The following is a 17,894-nucleotide window of genomic DNA, read 5'->3' on the forward strand; positions in this document are numbered from 1 at the left end:
CCAACGGTGGCCCAAAACAGCAACATTTTTTAGTTTGACCTGACCTGGAAGGTCAATGACTGACCTGAGAAGGTAAAACTGTGTATCATTGGATTCGTCTCTTTCCAAAGAATCTTTTTGGTCTCTACCGCTAAGCTCTATCTCCAACAGGAACGAAATGGCGTGGGGGGGGGTGGCAACCCCCCCCCCATGTGCGTTCTAGGATGGGAAAATGGCATGTGCGGGCAAGGGTTAACTAGCGCCCCGTTGAGGTCTGTCAGGTTCCAGGTCCTCTTGGGGGGGGGGGGGGCAAACAGCCCCGTCGTATTTCCGGAAGGCGTAGTAGGATAGGAAAAATTGTACCGATTCACGGTGATAAACATCTTATTAAGTAAAAGTGACATTATCCACGTAGAAGAGGTGAGAACGTTCATATTTAGACAGGAAGAGATGAAAAATTATAATGAATTTTACACTAGACTAGCTCTTAGTGGGTACACATAAGAGATGTCAATCGGATACCAACTTTTTGGTATACCGATACCAAGCCGATACCAACTTGGTATTTGGTATTTCAAGGCTAATGCATTTGGTACTTTGTGCGTATTGTGAATCGTAGCTAATGTAAAAGAGGCTCTGAAATCGGTAAAAAGTTGGTATTTCTCTCAGTTTCTGAAGTTGGTTTGGTATTGGTATTTTCCTATGGATATTGTTGGTATTTGGTTTGGTATCGGTATCACCATTTTCTGTAACTGACATCACTAGTACACATGCTGAAAGTAATGTGACGCCAAAAGTACAGTCGCTGAATTGTATTCTTTGAAATGGTTATATCTCTAGCAGTTTTAGAGATATTGTGTTATTGTTTTTTTTAATGTGTGAACGCAATACAGTGTTCTCTTATTACCTTTAGTTACCGTTTTTATGTTCACAAAATTTAAAATAAGCACCTCTAAAGAAATATAAATGATAAGTTTGAAAAGCTAGAGATTTTGTGTTTCATATTTTGAAAATTTCGATATAGCAGTTTTGTTTGCCCTGCTTTTTTAAATTGTGAACGATTTTTATTTCTAGATAGATAATCTGATGTTCTGCGATTTCTTTCCGAGAGCAACTTTTTCGTGGTTAGGTTAAAGGTGCCTGTCAAGCAGCAGAGCTCGTTTTCGATACCCGGGATCAGGGACTGGCCACCGGGTACTAAGCTCAAGCCGGTGAACAACTGAACAGGGCATTCCACCCTTGCCCTGGTTAACCGGCATAAGCTTAGTCTGAACGTAACCACCTAGGCATGCTCCTCGTGAGGCCGGTGTCTCCCTATCTTGCCAACAATGCCGGGAGACTGTTTAGCTACTTTGCAACTACCTCCCCGCTGCAACTACCTACCTACAAATGCAACTGCAACTATCTACAAATCAGTATGGGTTCTGATATCTCCCCGCCACCTCAACCGCGCTGGTCGGGTTAAAATGCTCCTGAAAGGGTTGAATTGCCATCTGGCCAGCTCTTGAAAATGGGAAATGGGTATCCTATCAATTTTTAACAACTCTTCTGACCGTATGGTTCATCGCCGAGCCTTAACTTTTTTCAGTATCACAATTTATTGAGCACATTGAAACACAGCAGAATGAAACAAAACACCACAACAGTATGCACGTACATTAATTTTCCCACTCTCAACACAGGCCCACTATTACCATTCTCCAGTCCCCCTTCCCACACTCCACGACCGCATGAATACCTCAAAGCATGCCCCACTACGGGCATCGTGCCGTGCGGCCCGTCTGGCGAAGCCGAGCCGGGGCGGCACACGGCGATTGCCGCTCCGGCCCCGGGGAGATCAGTATTGCTTACCTCCGAGCCGGGGAGGCTGTAAGCCACCCCGGCGCTCCAGACTTCATCCTATGTATGTGCAAAATGCACCACGCACTGAAATTTCGAGGGCTACTAGTCGCATCTCAGGACTCACATGCAGAGTGGCATCAAATATCTTCCACACATATAGCAGTGTCAGGCGTCAGCTTCCATTCGATACGCTTTGGTGCCATTCTCCTAAAAGAATCCAACCACATTGGCAGGCATTTCGTTGGAAACAAAGCCAAGTCAATAACGATGTGATATTGACGGACGTGGTTCTGCCATCATCATTAACCCGCGCCCTGCTGGGGGGGGGTGTTTGAACACCCCCCCCCCTTGTGGTTTTTCGCGAATATCTCAAAAACGGCGGCGCGGAGCGCCGCCGTTTTTGGTACACCTTATCATGCATCAATTCTACACATGTTGTGAAAATTTCAGCCCAAGGTCATTCAAGGTCAGGTCACCAGGTCACTTGAAGTGACCTCACCTCATAAAAAGTTTCAATGTCTGTCATAGCTACACCGAGTGACCGATCGCTTTGAAACTTTCAGCGATTGCTAAGAGCAATAGCATGTACAAAATGTATATCTCAGAATTTTGATATCGATGACCTAAGGTCAGGTCAATTTTGCGACCTCCCCATTATAAGTCAATGGGAGAAAATTGAAATGCGCCTCTTTTGGACGAAAGACACTATAAACACTCCCAAACACAGAATTACAAGTGGTTTAGACACACTGAACATGAAAATGGTGTCCGTGACCCCTGTTTATGCCCTGAGGTCATCTTAGGTCACGAATGGTATCTAACAGTTTTTCGCAAATAACTTTTGATAAAGGCATGCTAGAGCGCTGAAAACGCCTTAGATGTGTTCAGCTCGACGATACGGATCGACTGATATGCAACATGACCCTTTCCGGTCAGGTCATGACCTTGACCTGAGGTCAAATTTTCAAGTTGACCTTTCTTTCAAGGTCAAGTTATAGGTCATTCGATGCGTCTTGACGAGAGGAACACGATGCCGGTAAAAGTAAGCTCGTACAAGGCTTGGGTCAAAAGTTATTGCAGAAAACTGTTTCCGAAAAAATCGGCTATTTTTGCAGTTTTTGCCCCCTGCAGGCAAAACCGTTGACGTTAGGTCAAATCTGAGGGAATTGCTCAGAAAGGGCGTTAATAGGGCTATCGAATGCGCTTTTCCGCGGCGCTGTAGCTCTATTGGTTCCCGAGTTATGCGTTGGCTTCTTGGAAATTGTCGACATTCGACCTGGAAATCGGCGAAATTTCGCCTTCAATGACCTCTGGTGACCTAACCTTTGACCTGACCAAAAAATCGACCGAAGTGATTTCGTCATTATTTTTGACGCTCTTTCGAACGCCGCCTTCCGCGTATCGCTACGTGGCCCAGGAGCCGAGTTAGAAGGGGGGGTGTTCAAACACCCCCCCCCCCCCCCAGCAGGGCGTGGAAATCCAGGACCCCCAGCAGGGCGCGGGTTAATAAGATTAACCGTCGTATGACGTCTCCCGCACAGCTATAAGCGGACCTTCGCCAATAAAAAGCGGACCTTCGCTTTAATTTTGTTGGCTGTAGAACTGAAAGAAGCTGACCTATCAATGCTAGCAGCGCTGGGATAATGAGCTACTCGCGGCAGGTCTGAAACAGTCTAATCCGCCTGCGTCAGAAAGCTGAGCCAATTTGGCCGCTGGATCGTCAGATACACCAGAGAATGGGGCGCAGCTGGGCTTGCGGAAAGATGCTAGCTAGCGAGCTTTCATTAATTCGGCAGTTTTTAAAGATATTTGTAGTTATGTTGCTTAAAGGGTATAACACGATCAGGGCCTCCGAGAATTGAAACCAAATATTGATCAATAATTGGGTGGAATTTTCGGTACCGCTGTTCGGTGTCTTCCAGGTGGCCCTAAACCCTATACATCACACCATGGTGGAATCAAAATCCAGGAACAATTATATTTATGCATGGTAATTTCTTAGCTATATTTGGGATATTCTATGAGTTGTTGGTTATAATATCATAAACATCATATAATATAATATATCATATCATATCATATCATAAATAAGGGAATATCACCTCGACATTTCGACATCCTAGCTCTCCAGCCACCGCGCCTCACCTGGTGAACATGATAATGCCGACAGCGGCGGGATCCGACTCGAGGGCGTTCCAGGTCTGTCGGAGGCGCACCTTGTCCTCTGCGGTGAGCGGCTCCGGCACGACCAGCTGGTTCTCGGGAAGGTCCTCGGCGTCATCACGCCAGTCGTCGGCGTCATCGGCGTCATCGGCCGGCCGCCGGCAGCCGCGCACCAGGCTGCTCCCCATATCGGAACGGCCGTCCGTGCCGCAGGGAGGCTGCTCCACCAAGGCGCGCGCTGGACGTGTTACAGGGTTACGGTACTTCCAAGTGAGCTGTCCTTAACCCTATTCCTGGCGGGGGGGGGCCTCAGGAGCCCCCCCCCTGAGGTTTTTTGGTTATATCTCCCAAACACGTTGAGCTAGGAAGCTCAAATTTTCTGACTTTTCTTAAAAGGCTTCTACGCAACATGTCTGAAAATTTTGAGTTGATCTGACCTCAGGTCAGGTCACCAGAGGCGGTTTGGTGACGCTACCTCAGAAAAGTTTGCAATCACGCCAGAGCTAGAGTTTTTGACCGATCAATTTCTTCTCTTCAGGGTTTAGTAAGGGTACCAGTATGTGCAATTTGTATATCTCGGAATTTTGATATCGGTGACCTAAGGTCAGGTCAATTTCGCGACCTCCCCATTATAAGTCAATGGGGGAAAATCAACTCCCTGTTTTTACCACTAAAACGGGTCGGAATGGCCCCATATACGATACATGACTTCATATACGATCAACCTTCACTACCTTGAGGTCTGTTTTGCTGTTGGGCAGCTGTGAGGTCATGTGACGTCATCAAAGGTCACCAAAGGTTTTTGGCCAATAACTCCGTACAGGAACAAGATACAGACGCGTGGATGGTCTCATTGTGTTCAGCTCGTCAAGACGCATCGAATGATATACATGATGACCTCGAGGTCACGTGACCTGAGGTCAACCTTTGACCTTGACCTTTCGAGGTCAACATATATATCATTCGATGCGGATTGACGAGAGGATCACGATGATGCCCTTAGTTTGTTCCTATTTTGACTAATTCGAAAGTTATTCGAGAAAAACTCTCTCCATATCTAGTGCCGCCATTTTGACTTTTTCGACCCCTGTGACGTCATCTTTGACCTGACCTGAAAATGACCTTAGTAAAAATTGTAGATCTTGGCCGTGCGTATCCGATGCCGTTTACCGCTTGTCGCTATCTTGCTTCGTTCTCGAGATCTCAGGGGGGGGCCGAATCGGCCCCCCCCCCCCCGCCAGTTTCTTGTCCCGGCGGAGCCCGCCAGGAATAGGGTTAAAATGTCTTACGTCCTGGTAAAGAAGGGTAGGATTTAGCTGTAGGACTATCTGCTCTGCCAAGTAAATAAAAGCTGGACGATGCCTTTTCCACGTCAATATGCTTTTCAAATGTCAGCAAATTTCGATTCTTCGTCAGGTTTCGGCTCACCTCAATCAGACACCTCACCTATAATTGATATCCACAAGAGTGTCTTGACACCGGCAGCGCGAGCAGCACTCACCGCGTACCCTCTTGACCCACAAGCGTTCCCTCTCGACGCCCCACGTGTCTTTCTCGGCGCCTCACGTGTCCTTCTCGACCGCCACCGCCGTACCGCGTCCTTCTCACCGACGAGCTCGGAAGCACTCTGACGATCGAGTCTTCCACCGAGCGTTCATCGTTTTCCCCCTCCTCTCCCCGCTGCGCAGCGCCGACCACTCCACCTCTCTCTCTCCTCTCCCAGTCAGTCCCCCGTCTCTCTGGTTTGCGGTAGGTCGATCAGTGGAGGGATTTGATACATCAGTCGCGACACTCGCCTGCCGAGCTGGGACGGAAGAGAGAGAGAGAGAGAGAGAGAGAGAGAGAGAGAGAGAGAGAGAGAGAGAGAGAGAGAGAGAGAGAGAGAGAGAGAGAAAGAGAGAAAGAGAGAAAGAGAGAAAGAGAGAAAGAGAGAAAGAGAGAAAGAGAGAAAGAGAGAAAGAGAGAAAGAGAGAAAGAGAGAAAGAGAGAAAGAGAGAAAGAGAGAAAGAGAGAAAGAGAGAAAGAGAGAAAGAGAGAAAGAGAGAAAGAGAGAAAGAGAGAGAGAGAGAGAGAGAGAGAGAGACAGAGAGAGAGAGAGAGAGACAGAGAGACAGAGAGACAAAAAGAGAGAACACAGACAGGGAAGGGTGAGTCGTTGTAAGGTATTTATCCGGCATAAGCCCGGCTTTCTAGGACAAAGTTGCTGTTTTACTTGAGGATTGTAACAAGAGATTACGTAAAAGTTAAATGACAGTCTGAATTCAATCATTCCAAAAGCACTGTTCCGGTCCACATATACATTTTCATACGGACTACACTGTAAAAAATGTTTACTAACTTCCTAGTCATCCGGCCACTTTTCACTAACAAAATGCGAGTAGACTTCACACACAATATGTGTGCAAGTGTGTTTCCAGACACACGTAAAATGGAACTGGCGTGTTATGAAACACACTAGGTTGTTTCAGACATTTTGTAAGCCTACTAAGATAAGGTTTGTAAACTTGTTCGATTACTAGCTTTTGGCGTGTGAAATGACATCAAAGTTAGTCATCCGGCCACTTTTCACTAGTAAAAGGCGTGTGAAATTAAAGCCGCATTTTACGTGTATGCGTGTAAATATGCAAACATCCTTGCTTCTTATGCCTACATCTTATAATAAAACACACAGACGAGTATTTAAACACAAAGATGTTTATTCAAACAACGTTACTACATATTGTTATAAGACTAGTGCAGCAATACAGAAATACGGTAGTCTGATATTTCTCATCATTGATTATAGCGTCTGTCTTAATAAGTGTGTAAGAGAAACACTCTGCTTCTCTGAGGTATATTGTATGTACAAGCAGTTCAGCTCATGCTCTCAGTGTCATACTGCCGCGAGCCCCAGCTTGACAGTTTGGTAGCCGTGTCAGCGGAGTCTACAGGAAATGACTCATTGATTTCCTCGCACCAACCCCCCTCAAATCGCACCGCCGTCCGACTCTGATGTTGAACACATCCGATCCCAAGTCCGTCTCCTCCCATTTCCCATCCCATCAGCCGCACTGGTGAAATAGTGATTACCAACGGCTTCCGCCCCATACGGTATGGCGTGTATTTACACATGAGTCGACCGACATCCCATGGTCACTCTAATGCAATAGCTGAACCACTTACCGATTGAATAACTGAATATATTAATGAAACTATTTATGAAACCAACCATGATACCCAGCAAAGTCATTTATTGAACACGTCGGCCGCAGGAAAAGTGCGAGCCGCGTTTCGCCCGCCGTGGCCGTCTCAGGGCCGGATGTCGAGGTGGCCTCGGCGATTAGGTGCGTCGCCAGGACCGGCCGATCTCACTTTGGAGGGGTCCTCGGGAGCTTCTATTTATTACCTGGGAGACGGGGGCGGAGTTGGGTTCAGCCCAGGTGCCCCTCGCCCCTGCTCGTAGTAACGGGAAGGAAGGGCTCCCAGCTCTTTTGAAGATATTTTCATTATGTCCAGTGTAGGCCCTTCAAGGGGCTCCATAAAAAGACCGTGCTCAGCTACTTGCTAAATTGACAATGGTCAACACAAGCAGAGCGACCTAACGACTAAACCAGGAACTTTTCCAAGTCGGCCTTAATGGCCGCATAGGTACATACATGGACGAGGAGGAGGAGCAGAGGTCTCTCCTGTAATTGGGAAATATATGCCCGTTGGAGAGAGGTCCGAAAAAATCTAACCCCGCGTTCGATGTCTCCCGGACGGCGAAGATTCTACGTCGTCCGGTCAATCACGTTCCACAACCGCAGCCGAGCCCCCGCTGACTTTAAACGGGATTGGCCGGACGACGTAGAATCTTCGTCGTCCGAGAGACATTGAAAGCGGGGTAAGTCACTCAAGGCAAGAGCTGCCAGCGCTGATCATGGGCGCACCCTTCGCTGCATCAAACGCTCCGACTCACTCCTTCTCAACCTACGGGTAAGTATATAATTATACATGGCGTCATTGACAATAAAGAGTGTTGATGGCACCGATCCAAGCGCGGGTAGTTCAGTCCAGCACAAGACTTCCTACGATTAGTTTGAGCGGATTGTGCCCAGTGACCTCGCGAGATGGAATGCACGCTGGTCAGGCAACTCCCTACAGAAATTCTGGAGGATATCTTCAGCCTGCTGGACGTCGAAGATGTTCCCAACATCGCTTCGTCCTGCCGGAGATTCCGCGACATCTTGGCAACGTCCAACAAGATATGGAGGGCGATGTTTGAGGGGCACCATTCCAATTTTGTTCTTTTTTTTTAACAATTTGTTCGTCCTCAAAATCACCCCGGAGGACGTCACGTAGTAATGTAAGTCGCCAACACGGAGTTATCTCAGCACTATGCCCTATCTAATGACCTGACCTTCAATAATATCGCGAATATGAATTGTCGTGGAAGTGCGTCATCTACCTGTGCAAAACAACGACAGATTCGGCGTACATAATGCCAACTATTGATTAAATGAAACCAATCAGTAAGAAACGCTTCGTTCACACTTGTTGCCAATTACGGAATTTGTCTCTCCGGCAGGTTCTTTCGGCTGGCGCAGCCGTCCTGCCATCCCGAGATCAGGGCGCTGCTCTGCGGCATCAACTGGCGCACCCTCACCCAGTGTCGCCTGGGAGGGCCGGGCCGCACCTGAGGGTGTTTCTGGACCGCGTGGCTGGCCAGTTCCACCCCGTGCCCGGACTGCCCGACCAGGCGATGGAGGAGTTCAGAGGGAAAGGGTTTACCTAACGGTAATAATAAACCCGAAATGAGGCAGTCACCTTATGAAATCGCTATCAGATCCCTCATTGCTTTTACCGCTGTCATCAACCAGGAGGCATGAAGAACGCTAACTTGCCTTTCCCTTCTTCAGGAGTACCTGGACGAAGCCAATGTTTCGGAGGACGAGATGGCGGGTAACCGGCAGTTCATGGAGTCGCTGGTAAACTGCAGTGACAAGGTTTACCGATGTGTCGACAACACCTGAATGCTCCTGTGACGATAGGCGAGCTCTATTTGAAGTCAGTTGTAGGAATATCCCAAACTGATATGACAGACCAGTCCGACAAATAAACTAATGTTAGAATACCGCGACTCTTGCTTCCCGGTATCGCTACCAGAGTACGAAAAGTTGTCAACCCAAGGCATAGAAAGAGTTCTCGGAGGAAATGAAAAGCCCGGCCGCTCGGCGCCGCCGCTCCTATCAGAATCCCGACTCGGCGCTCCGCTCACCCCTCGCCGGGTCAGGTCACGTGACCCGTGGCCGCAGGCCAGCCGGTCCGGGTCACCGGCCAATCAACGGCCGCTGCAAGCACGCAGCCCACGCGGCCTCCGGTCAGGTAAAGCTCAGGCAGTAGTTGTCACCATGTAATAGTCACCAAAGTTTTTTGTTTTGCTAATAACTTTTTACAGGAACAAGATACAGCCGTGCAGCTGGTCTCAATGTGTTCAGCTCGTCAAGGCACATCGAATGATACAGATTACAGATGATGACCTTGAGGTCACGTGACCTTAGGTCAACATTTGACCTTGACCTTTCGAGGTCACCACACATATGATTTGTTGCGGATTGACGAGAGGATCACGATGGTGCCATTAGTTTGTTCCTAGCTGGGCTACTTCTAAAGCTATTCGAGAACAAAAAATATATTTATTTGTAGCTCCATGTATTTGGACTTTTTTACCCCTGTGACATTTTTGCCCTGATCTGAAAATGACCTAGGTAAAAATTTAGACCTTGTCCGTGCGTACTCCATGCCGTTTATCGCTTGTCGATATCTTGCTTCGTTCTCGAGATCTCGGGGGGGGGGGGTCGACCCTTGTCGGTTCTAAGTTGGCGCAGACCCCCGTCACGGCTTAACCCTCGCCCGCACATGCCATTTTCCCATCCTAGAACGTACATGAGGGGAAGAAGTGGTTGCCACCTAGCGCTGTGTGTGTGTGTATGTGTGTGTACTGATGTGTGGTTTGTGTGTCCCTATTACTCGAGATCATGAACTGAGAAGCTTTTACCAAAAATGCAGTCAATGAAACTTCAATAAAAGTAAATTAAGCTTGCCCAAAACGCAATATGTTTAGATGACCTAGGTTAACCTTGACCCTGACCTGACATCTGTAGCTCGTCGACCAACATGTTCCATGATAGTTGGGAGGTAAGACTGGCAAAAAAGCCGAAATCAAAGTGCCAAAGCTCACAAGACCCATAGCCCACGCAAGACATTGGGTATTGGTCATTTGGGTCATGCCTTGACCTGAAATACAAGGTCATATCTTCGGAATAAAACCACAGAATGAACCTGAAATTTTCAGTGTACGCTGAGAAACGATAAAAAAGCAGCTATAGAAAAATCCAGCTTCTAGCTTTAACAATGTTTAGTGGAGAGCAGAAAGAAATATCTGGGGGTTGGCACCCTCCATCCACCCCCCCCCCCCCCATGTGCCGGTGAGAGTTATGTGATTTTGCCACATTACGCCTTTTTTAATTACGTTACATCTTGCCGCTAATCACACGCTGCTTATTTCGTTACTTGACACCGTGTAGATTCCACCGCTGCTCTCGCCGTATACGGTCAGTCCACCAGGGAACGTCCTCAAATTACTAAGCGAACACCCACCCCGCCTCACCCCCAGATGGCCATTGACCAGGCCCACCCGTGCCTCGAGTCTGGCTCCTATTCAATTACGTCCACACGTTCAGTCGACGCTGGTCCCGTGCCCACCCCACGTGGCGCACCACGTGGTGTCCACGTGTAGGTGGCATGGCTCTGTGACACGGAGGGGGGGGGGGGGCATGAACACGTGCGTCATTACCTTACCCTCTGGAGTCGGCCAGCTACCGGACGGAGTTAATCCGTGCCTTTTGGAATAATAGCGCTGGGGTTCGGTGATTTGGGGAGAGTTCGTAGCAATTGATTCTCAGCGATGATCAGGGAGGCGCCGACCTGTCGCAAATCCCAACCAGGCTTAGTCTTAGGGGCAGCAGGAGATTGGCGATGCTGCCATCCCGCTGGTGGCCTGTCGCCAATATTGTGAGCGGTTTAATTGAAATTTCTGCCACCAGTCTGACCGCTAATTAGCAACCCTTCACCACGTGGTCACCCATCCACCCATCCGCGTCTTATCTATCTTATCTAGCGTCTTATCTATTACACCACCCCTCATTTCGAAAGGCGCCTACCATACCCGTCGACCAAACGCGCATACTGGCATGGCGGTGAGGGGAGGACACATTATCATGGACAAGCGGATAACGCTCACAGCCGAGCAAGGAATCTGGTTACCTACTCTTTTATTGGAGGTTACCAATCATACTCCTGCTGGAAGATCAAACATCGTGCACGCTATCAAAGCATTAACCCTCGCCCGCACATGCCATTTTCCCATCCTAGAACGCACATGGGGGGGGGGGGTGGTTGCCCCCCCCCCCGCGCCATTTCGTTCCTGTTGGAGATAGAGCTTAGCAGTAAAGACCAAAAAGATTCTTTGGGAAGAGACGAATCCAATGATACCCATTTTTACCTTCTCAGGTCAGTCATTGACCTTCCAGGTCAGGTCAAACTAAAAAATGTTGCTGTTTTGGGTCACCGTTGGATATCAAGTGCGCTGCTTATCAAATACCGATGACGATGCTGTTTTCTGGTGCCAAGCCAGCTAGAACCTCTTTGTCACACTATCCGACCAGAATTTTGCTGCTGAGGTCATTTCAGGTCAAGTTAGGTCAAGGTCAATTATATGTGTTTGTATGTCTGTGTGTGTCTGTGTGTATACTGATGTGTGCACCGATTGTTTTTGGGTCCATATCACATGAAATCATGATCTGAGAAGCTTTTACCAAAAATTCAGTCAAAAAACTTCACAAAAAGTAAATTCAGCTTGCCTAAAACGCAATTATCTTAGATGACCTAGGTTTTTTTTTTATAAATTTAGCTCGAATGTTTGAATGGACGGATTGACAGAGCCGGAGTCCACGCTAAGCAGAGCTTGTTGCGTAGACCCCGACCCCTACCGTCCGATCGCGCAATTCCGGGTAACGGGAGAATTTAGATGCCAAAGTTTAACGTGCCCTTCAAAGCCGGACACGGCCTGTCCCACTCAACTGACTTCAACTGGCTGCGGCTGCTCCCACCAACCGCAGACCATCCCCGTCAGGAGTCTCATATATCGAGCGCCGGAGCGTCTCGAACCCGGGCTCTCACTACCGGGAGTCCGATGCTCTACCAACTGAGCTACGGGACAGGTTGACCTTGACCCTGACCTTGACCCCTGTACATCGTCGAACAACATGTTCCATGATAGGTGGGAGGTAAGACTGGCAAAAAAGGCCGAAATCAGGGTGTCAAAAGCTCACAAGGCCCATGGCAAACGCAAGATATTGAGAATTTGCCATTTGGGTCATGACATGACCTGAAAAACAAGGTCATATCTCCGAAACCAAAAATCACAGAAACTTGAAATTTTCAGTGGACATCAAGAAAGGATAGACGAGCAGCTATACAAAAAAATCAGCCTTCTAGCTCTAAAAATGTTGAGTGCAGAGCAGAAAGACTGCCTGGGGGGTGGCAACCACCCCCCCCCCCCCCATGTGCGGGCGAGGGTTAAACAACTCGAGTTTGTGTAGCTCAACGATACGGATCTACTAAAAGGTAGCATTGATTTTTTTCCGGTTAGGGCCTGACGGTGCCATGAGGTCAATTTGTCAAGTTTACTTTTTAGCTCAAATTTCGGTTCATTTGACGCCTATCGAGAAGAAAAATCGCATTAGAATAAATGACGCAAAGGCTTTGTGTCTGAAGTGTTTGCTAAACACACTTTACATAACTGCGTCTTTTTTTGTGTGCTTACACTCTGGAGACCCAGCCTTTGACCTTAGCTCAAATCTGATAACGCAGTTACGAAAGAGCATAAGGTTGTAATGGATTTTGCAGCTTGCAGTCCATGCAGTTATATGAACTAGTTGTGCAGCCGATTTGCAACTTGCAAGTTAGATTTATGTAATTGTAACATTTGCACTTTTTCAGCAATTTACGAAAGCAGAGAAGAATCCGATCCCACAGGCACCGCTATCCGTGACCAGAAATAGAATCCCTCGCCACCGCCCGACCGCGCGGCCGGCCCAGCCCAGGGACAGGATCTCTGGCCGCCGCCCGATCACGTGACCGACCCTGCCCCGGGGCGAGGTCAGCTGACACAGGACGGCCCGGTGGACCCTCCCACTGCACTGGTAGCTCAGATCCGTTCAGGACGCACGGCCGGCTGGCTGCCCGTCTTTGTTAGAGCGCAGGTTTTAAATCAGTTTCTGTCAGTCCGTCAGTTCATACCAACTATCTGTTACTGTATTATGTATTGGGTTTCGCATTCATTCCTGTATTATTTAGTTTTCTTCTAGCAGCTTATCAGCGTCGGTTTCATATAGGTACTGAGCGGTCTCATCCACTGGTTAGACCACTCGTTTCTTCGAGAACGGCTGTACTAGTGTCAGATCGTGTGAATAATGTAGAGAAGCAATTTCAAAGCTAAGCTAAAAAGCTCTTCAAGATAGTTCGCCGTGCCCGCCAGTAAGAGTCTCTCGTACCCAGATAGTGTTGCTTTCCACCCCCCCCCCCACAAAAAAACTAGCCGTCCACCAGCGGAAGAAACCCTCAAGAGCGAGAAAGGTGGATCATGACAATAAGTAGGTATATTGCACAGCGTGCAATGCAGATCACGACACAAGAGTATTCGACAATAACAAAGGGCTATAATTACAATATTCCAGGTTCAACGTCTTCAAACAGGCACCCCGTGGCATCAACAGCGTCACAGTTATAATCAGCATTGCAACATATTACAAGATAATCACAACACATCGTAAGTCTTATCAAGTTTGAAAAAAAAAACACGAGAATTGGTAGAAAGCAGTAGCATAGGTATAACATCATATCACAGTTCATTCTAAAACAGCTAGACACAATATAACGTAACTAAACTAAAAAATATGTACAAATAGGTATATTACAACATCGCATATTCAGGTCAGGTGATAGGTTCTGCCCACATTGGTCTCGGGCCACCTTCGTCAGGGCCGGGCGACCTCAGACGGAGCCGGCACCCTCTTCCCCCGCCCCCTCCGGCACGTCCCCTCTCCCGAGGAAGGGCCAGTCTCCGAGCCAGGCGGTGGGCGGCCTGTCCTCCCCAGCCTCCCGACCGGTGTGGGGCTCCTGAGGGACCGAGCCGTCCACCAGACGAGGCTCCCGGCCGACTGCCGAGGGGGGCTTGCTGGTCAGGCGCAGGTGCGGCAGGGGCTGGTAGTGTCCGTGGTGGAAGTGGGAGAAGTAGCGTCCCAGCTCCAGGTGGCGGACGGGACGGGGACGCTCCGCCAGCACCAGGTCCTCTGAAGCAGAGAACAGAGATAGTTAGGGAGGTGTACCGAAGAATTTGGTTGGGCGTGATGACACACAAACACTGCTGATATATCACAGCTTCTTTGGCAGGCTAGCTCCTTTGCTTTTTCAAATATGATCCCGAGACGACGTTATGCTATTTCAGATATTGTTCTATCGCTAGGGAGAAAAAGGGAAGTGGCGCAGCATTTACTACCACGCTATGCTGTAAATTACTGCAGCGCAGTCTGCAGAGATGCTCTTACCCTCCCTGACGCGGAGAGCGCAGTGTTCGCCGTCCAGGAGCAGGTCGTACCACGCGGTGGGCTCGTTGTCCGTCACCTGACGGGGAGACAACGCCGCAGGGTCAGCATTCAGCAACGTTTGGGCTGATGTGTTCAGTTATCAGGCACAGAAGCAAAATCTGTTTAGTTTGGTGAACTAGCCAACATCATTATTGAATGTTGTAAGGAGACAACATTACAAATTAAAAAAAAAAAACTATCTAAGGGCCATGCATGAAAGGTAGCGCGTACTCGCCAAAGCTGACCTTTGAAGAGAGCACGGCGTAGATGACGCCCATCACCCCGCTGTCAGCCACGAAGGTGACGACGTCGCCGATTTCCAGCAATGGGTCGTAGTAGCCGTAGGACTCGATGCCCACGAGAGCCGCCTGTGAAATGGAAAAATCAATCTTCAAAGCCGGCATTTCAAACAAAAACGATAAACCGAAAAGGCCGTACCACCGTTGCCCAATATCCCATCTTGAGCTACGTTTCGGCATCAAATTTTGTAGTTTTTCAAGAGCGTAAACCGACACGACGGCAATGAATCTCCGGCACCAGCTCGTTTTAACTGAACTCACCGTGCGTCTCAGGTACGCCTCGTTGGTGTTGAGCCACCGGTGAACCTCGGTACTGCGGCTCACCAGGGACGCCATAAACTGGCGGATACCCGCCGCCTCGTCCTCGGACACATTAGCCGCGTCCAGGTACTCCTGAAGAAGGAGAAAATAAACTCATAACTGCTGATTGAGGATTATGATGACGGTTTGGGGTTTTAGGGCGCCCAGACTGCGGTGGTTCATTATTTCATTACGTCCATTACTGCGGTTTGAAGTGACCATATTTACAAATTTCAGAAGAAAAGTATGCTATCTGTACCTTTGTGCTTGTTAGCACTTCGGTTAGGAGATGTGCAACATCACTTGAACACATAGAACCCGTGACACCTATTGCTGGCACCCCGTTCCGGTTGGCTGACCTGACAGAGGCGGCGGGTGTAGGCCCGTCTTGCGGCCTGCAGCTGGCCGCAGACGCTGCGCAGCTGCAGCCGTCCCGGATGGCAGCCGTCCATGGTCCGGTAGAGCAGCAGCTGGTTGGCCTGGTGGTCGGCCTCCGTCTCCGCGCGGACGCTCCGCTTCCACTGGTAGCCGCCGGCAGACAGGTAGTGCAGAAGCTGAGGACAGAAACAGGGGCGCGGTTAGCAGCAGCGGGACACTGATGAAAAGTTATATATGATGATTCTCACAATGGCAACTTCAGTTTGATTTAGGCTTCATGCTTCAAGTGATGGGCGCTAAGGGCACTACTCACCAGGCCAGGCGTCATGGGCTCGAGGAGGATCCTGTGGAAGGCCTCCCCGCAGACCTCCTGGACCTCCTCCACGGCGGTCTCCAGGTTCAGTTGGACGCCACCGCGGGCCACGTCGATGAAGATGACGTCTTCTTCGCTGGTGAGGCAGGAAAAGACATCGATTGAATTCACCACGATACAATATTGCTGCCAAAAGCTTTACATTCAAATTCGTAACAATACACAGTTCAACAGCAAACAAGTTCATCCAAACGTAAGGAATCTAGAATCAGCAAAACAATTTCCCACTCTAGACGCATCAGTTTTCCCGATAGTCGGTACTCACACTGGCTGCCAGCGGACCAGCCACGGATCCATCATCCTGAGGTGCTGGATCAGCACCCCGAGACGTCCGGCGACGGCGGCATACAGCGCCGTCATGACGCCCTGCAGGCCGCCTCCCCACGTGACGATGTCGCGGTGCGCCACGCGCAGCTGTTGAGAGAAAATAAAGTTGACCGATCAGCTCAAATTGAAGTTCAACAGACGATGAAGACGAAGATCACACATGTGCAGTGCTTTCGTGGGCCGCAACGACAAACAATGTCGGCAGCATTTTTTTTTCAACATTTTGTAGTTGTAAATTTGTACTCGTAGCACATCGGCAACTTATCGATAGGCTTATAGCTCAAGCTTCAACGGATTATTTTATGTTATTTACGGTCGCGTGCAGCTCCCGATCCTCCGGCCTGTCCTGGTCTTCCGGCCCGTCCTGCTTCAGCAGCCGGAGCCGATCGTAGAGCGTGTAGTTCACGCAGTCGAAGACCTGCTGGGACAGCAGGTCGGACCACAGGGTGTCCACCAGGGGCTCGGAGCGGGTCTCGGTCCAGGCAGACGCTGGGTGGTCCGGGTAACACCGCCTCAGCTCCTGGAGAGCAATCTCAGCCACCCGAGTCGCGTACCTGGACAATCAACGGAGAGTCAGTTAGGAATGCAGGAGGATTGCTGGCGAAGTCAGAATCTGGTGGACTTTATTACTCTTTGGTTTCGAGGCAGTCACATCTTTTACAAAAAAGTAACAGTTGTAGTTTCCGGCTATCCACACGTAAAAATGTTTATCGCTTGAGTTTATTCCCGAAAGCGATTGATGAATAAGGTACCTTAGTCACCACATTCGCTGAACAGACTCCCTTACCTCTGCACGTCGGAGGCCGGTCGTGGCCCGACCTCGGGGAACCGCCACATGGCCAGCAGGCGGTAGGCCTCGCCGACCTCCTGCTGTTCGGGAGGCAGCTCCATGAACCTCCGCATCAGCGGCACCAGCACCGAGTCCCGCTGCACCTCACGGTACAGCATGGTGGCGTAGTAGCCACGCGAGAGTCCGTTCCTGGCAAGGGCATGTCATATTGTCACATTCGAGTTGTGAAATTCTTAGATTCCACTTCCTGGAGATGTCATGTTGAGCATCACATTGAGTTAATATCTCGACAATTTTTTGTAATATTTGGTATAACATAGCAAGTTACGAGAACAAATAACCAGAAAGTAATGGAAAGTTACTCTCACAGAACAAGTACACAGAGTACACTCAGCTATCAGCCAAATGATGTCCTTTGAATTAAAAAAGAATAAAAAGACCCCTTAGTCACCTCACCTCCGTGTAGGCCGTGGATGGAAGATTTCATCCAGGAGGGCGTCCCTCATGACGAGGGAGCCGTGAGCCGAGGCGATCCCACGGAACTCCTCCATGGTCTGGTCGGGCAGTCCGGGCACGGGATGGAATTGGCCAGCCACGCGATCCAGGAACACCCTCAGGTGCTGCCCGGCCCCAAGCCGACACTGGGTGAGGGTGCGGCAGTTGATGCCGCAGAGCAGCGCCTTGACCACGGGACAGCAGGACGGCTGTATCAGGCGAGGAAACCTGCCGGAAAGGGATCAATTTCGTTAGAAATTAAATTACACAATAATTTCAAC

At 49.3% G+C, this 17,894-nt stretch overlaps 1 protein-coding gene and 1 long non-coding RNA gene across 2 annotated transcripts in view; both read right to left on the bottom strand.

Annotated features, from left to right (window-relative positions):
* Positions 1 to 4,218, bottom strand: part of LOC122388239 — a 49,620-nt gene extending 45,402 nt beyond the window's left edge. Inside the window, exon 1 of the long non-coding RNA XR_006257759.1 lies at positions 3,967 to 4,218. This is a non-coding gene — a long non-coding RNA (uncharacterized LOC122388239). The remainder of the gene's footprint in view (positions 1 to 3,966) is intronic.
* Positions 4,219 to 13,221: 9,003 nt separating this feature from the next.
* Positions 13,222 to 16,093, bottom strand: LOC122388243. The gene is made up of 5 exons (XM_043379130.1): positions 15,942 to 16,093; positions 15,212 to 15,804; positions 14,897 to 15,019; positions 14,613 to 14,688; positions 13,222 to 14,357 (listed from the first exon to the last, which is right to left on the bottom strand). Exons 2-5 carry the CDS (start codon positions 15,284 to 15,286, stop codon positions 14,059 to 14,061), a joined length of 573 nt encoding a protein of 190 aa, XP_043235065.1. The 5' UTR covers positions 15,287 to 15,804; positions 15,942 to 16,093; the 3' UTR covers positions 13,222 to 14,058.
* Between the last annotated feature and the right edge of the window lie 1,801 nt (positions 16,094 to 17,894).

This window comes from Amphibalanus amphitrite, unplaced genomic scaffold (assembly GCF_019059575.1).
Source record: "Amphibalanus amphitrite isolate SeventyFive unplaced genomic scaffold, NRLGWU_Aamphi_draft 000314F_arrow, whole genome shotgun sequence".
NCBI lineage: Eukaryota > Metazoa > Arthropoda > Thecostraca > Balanomorpha > Balanidae > Amphibalanus > Amphibalanus amphitrite.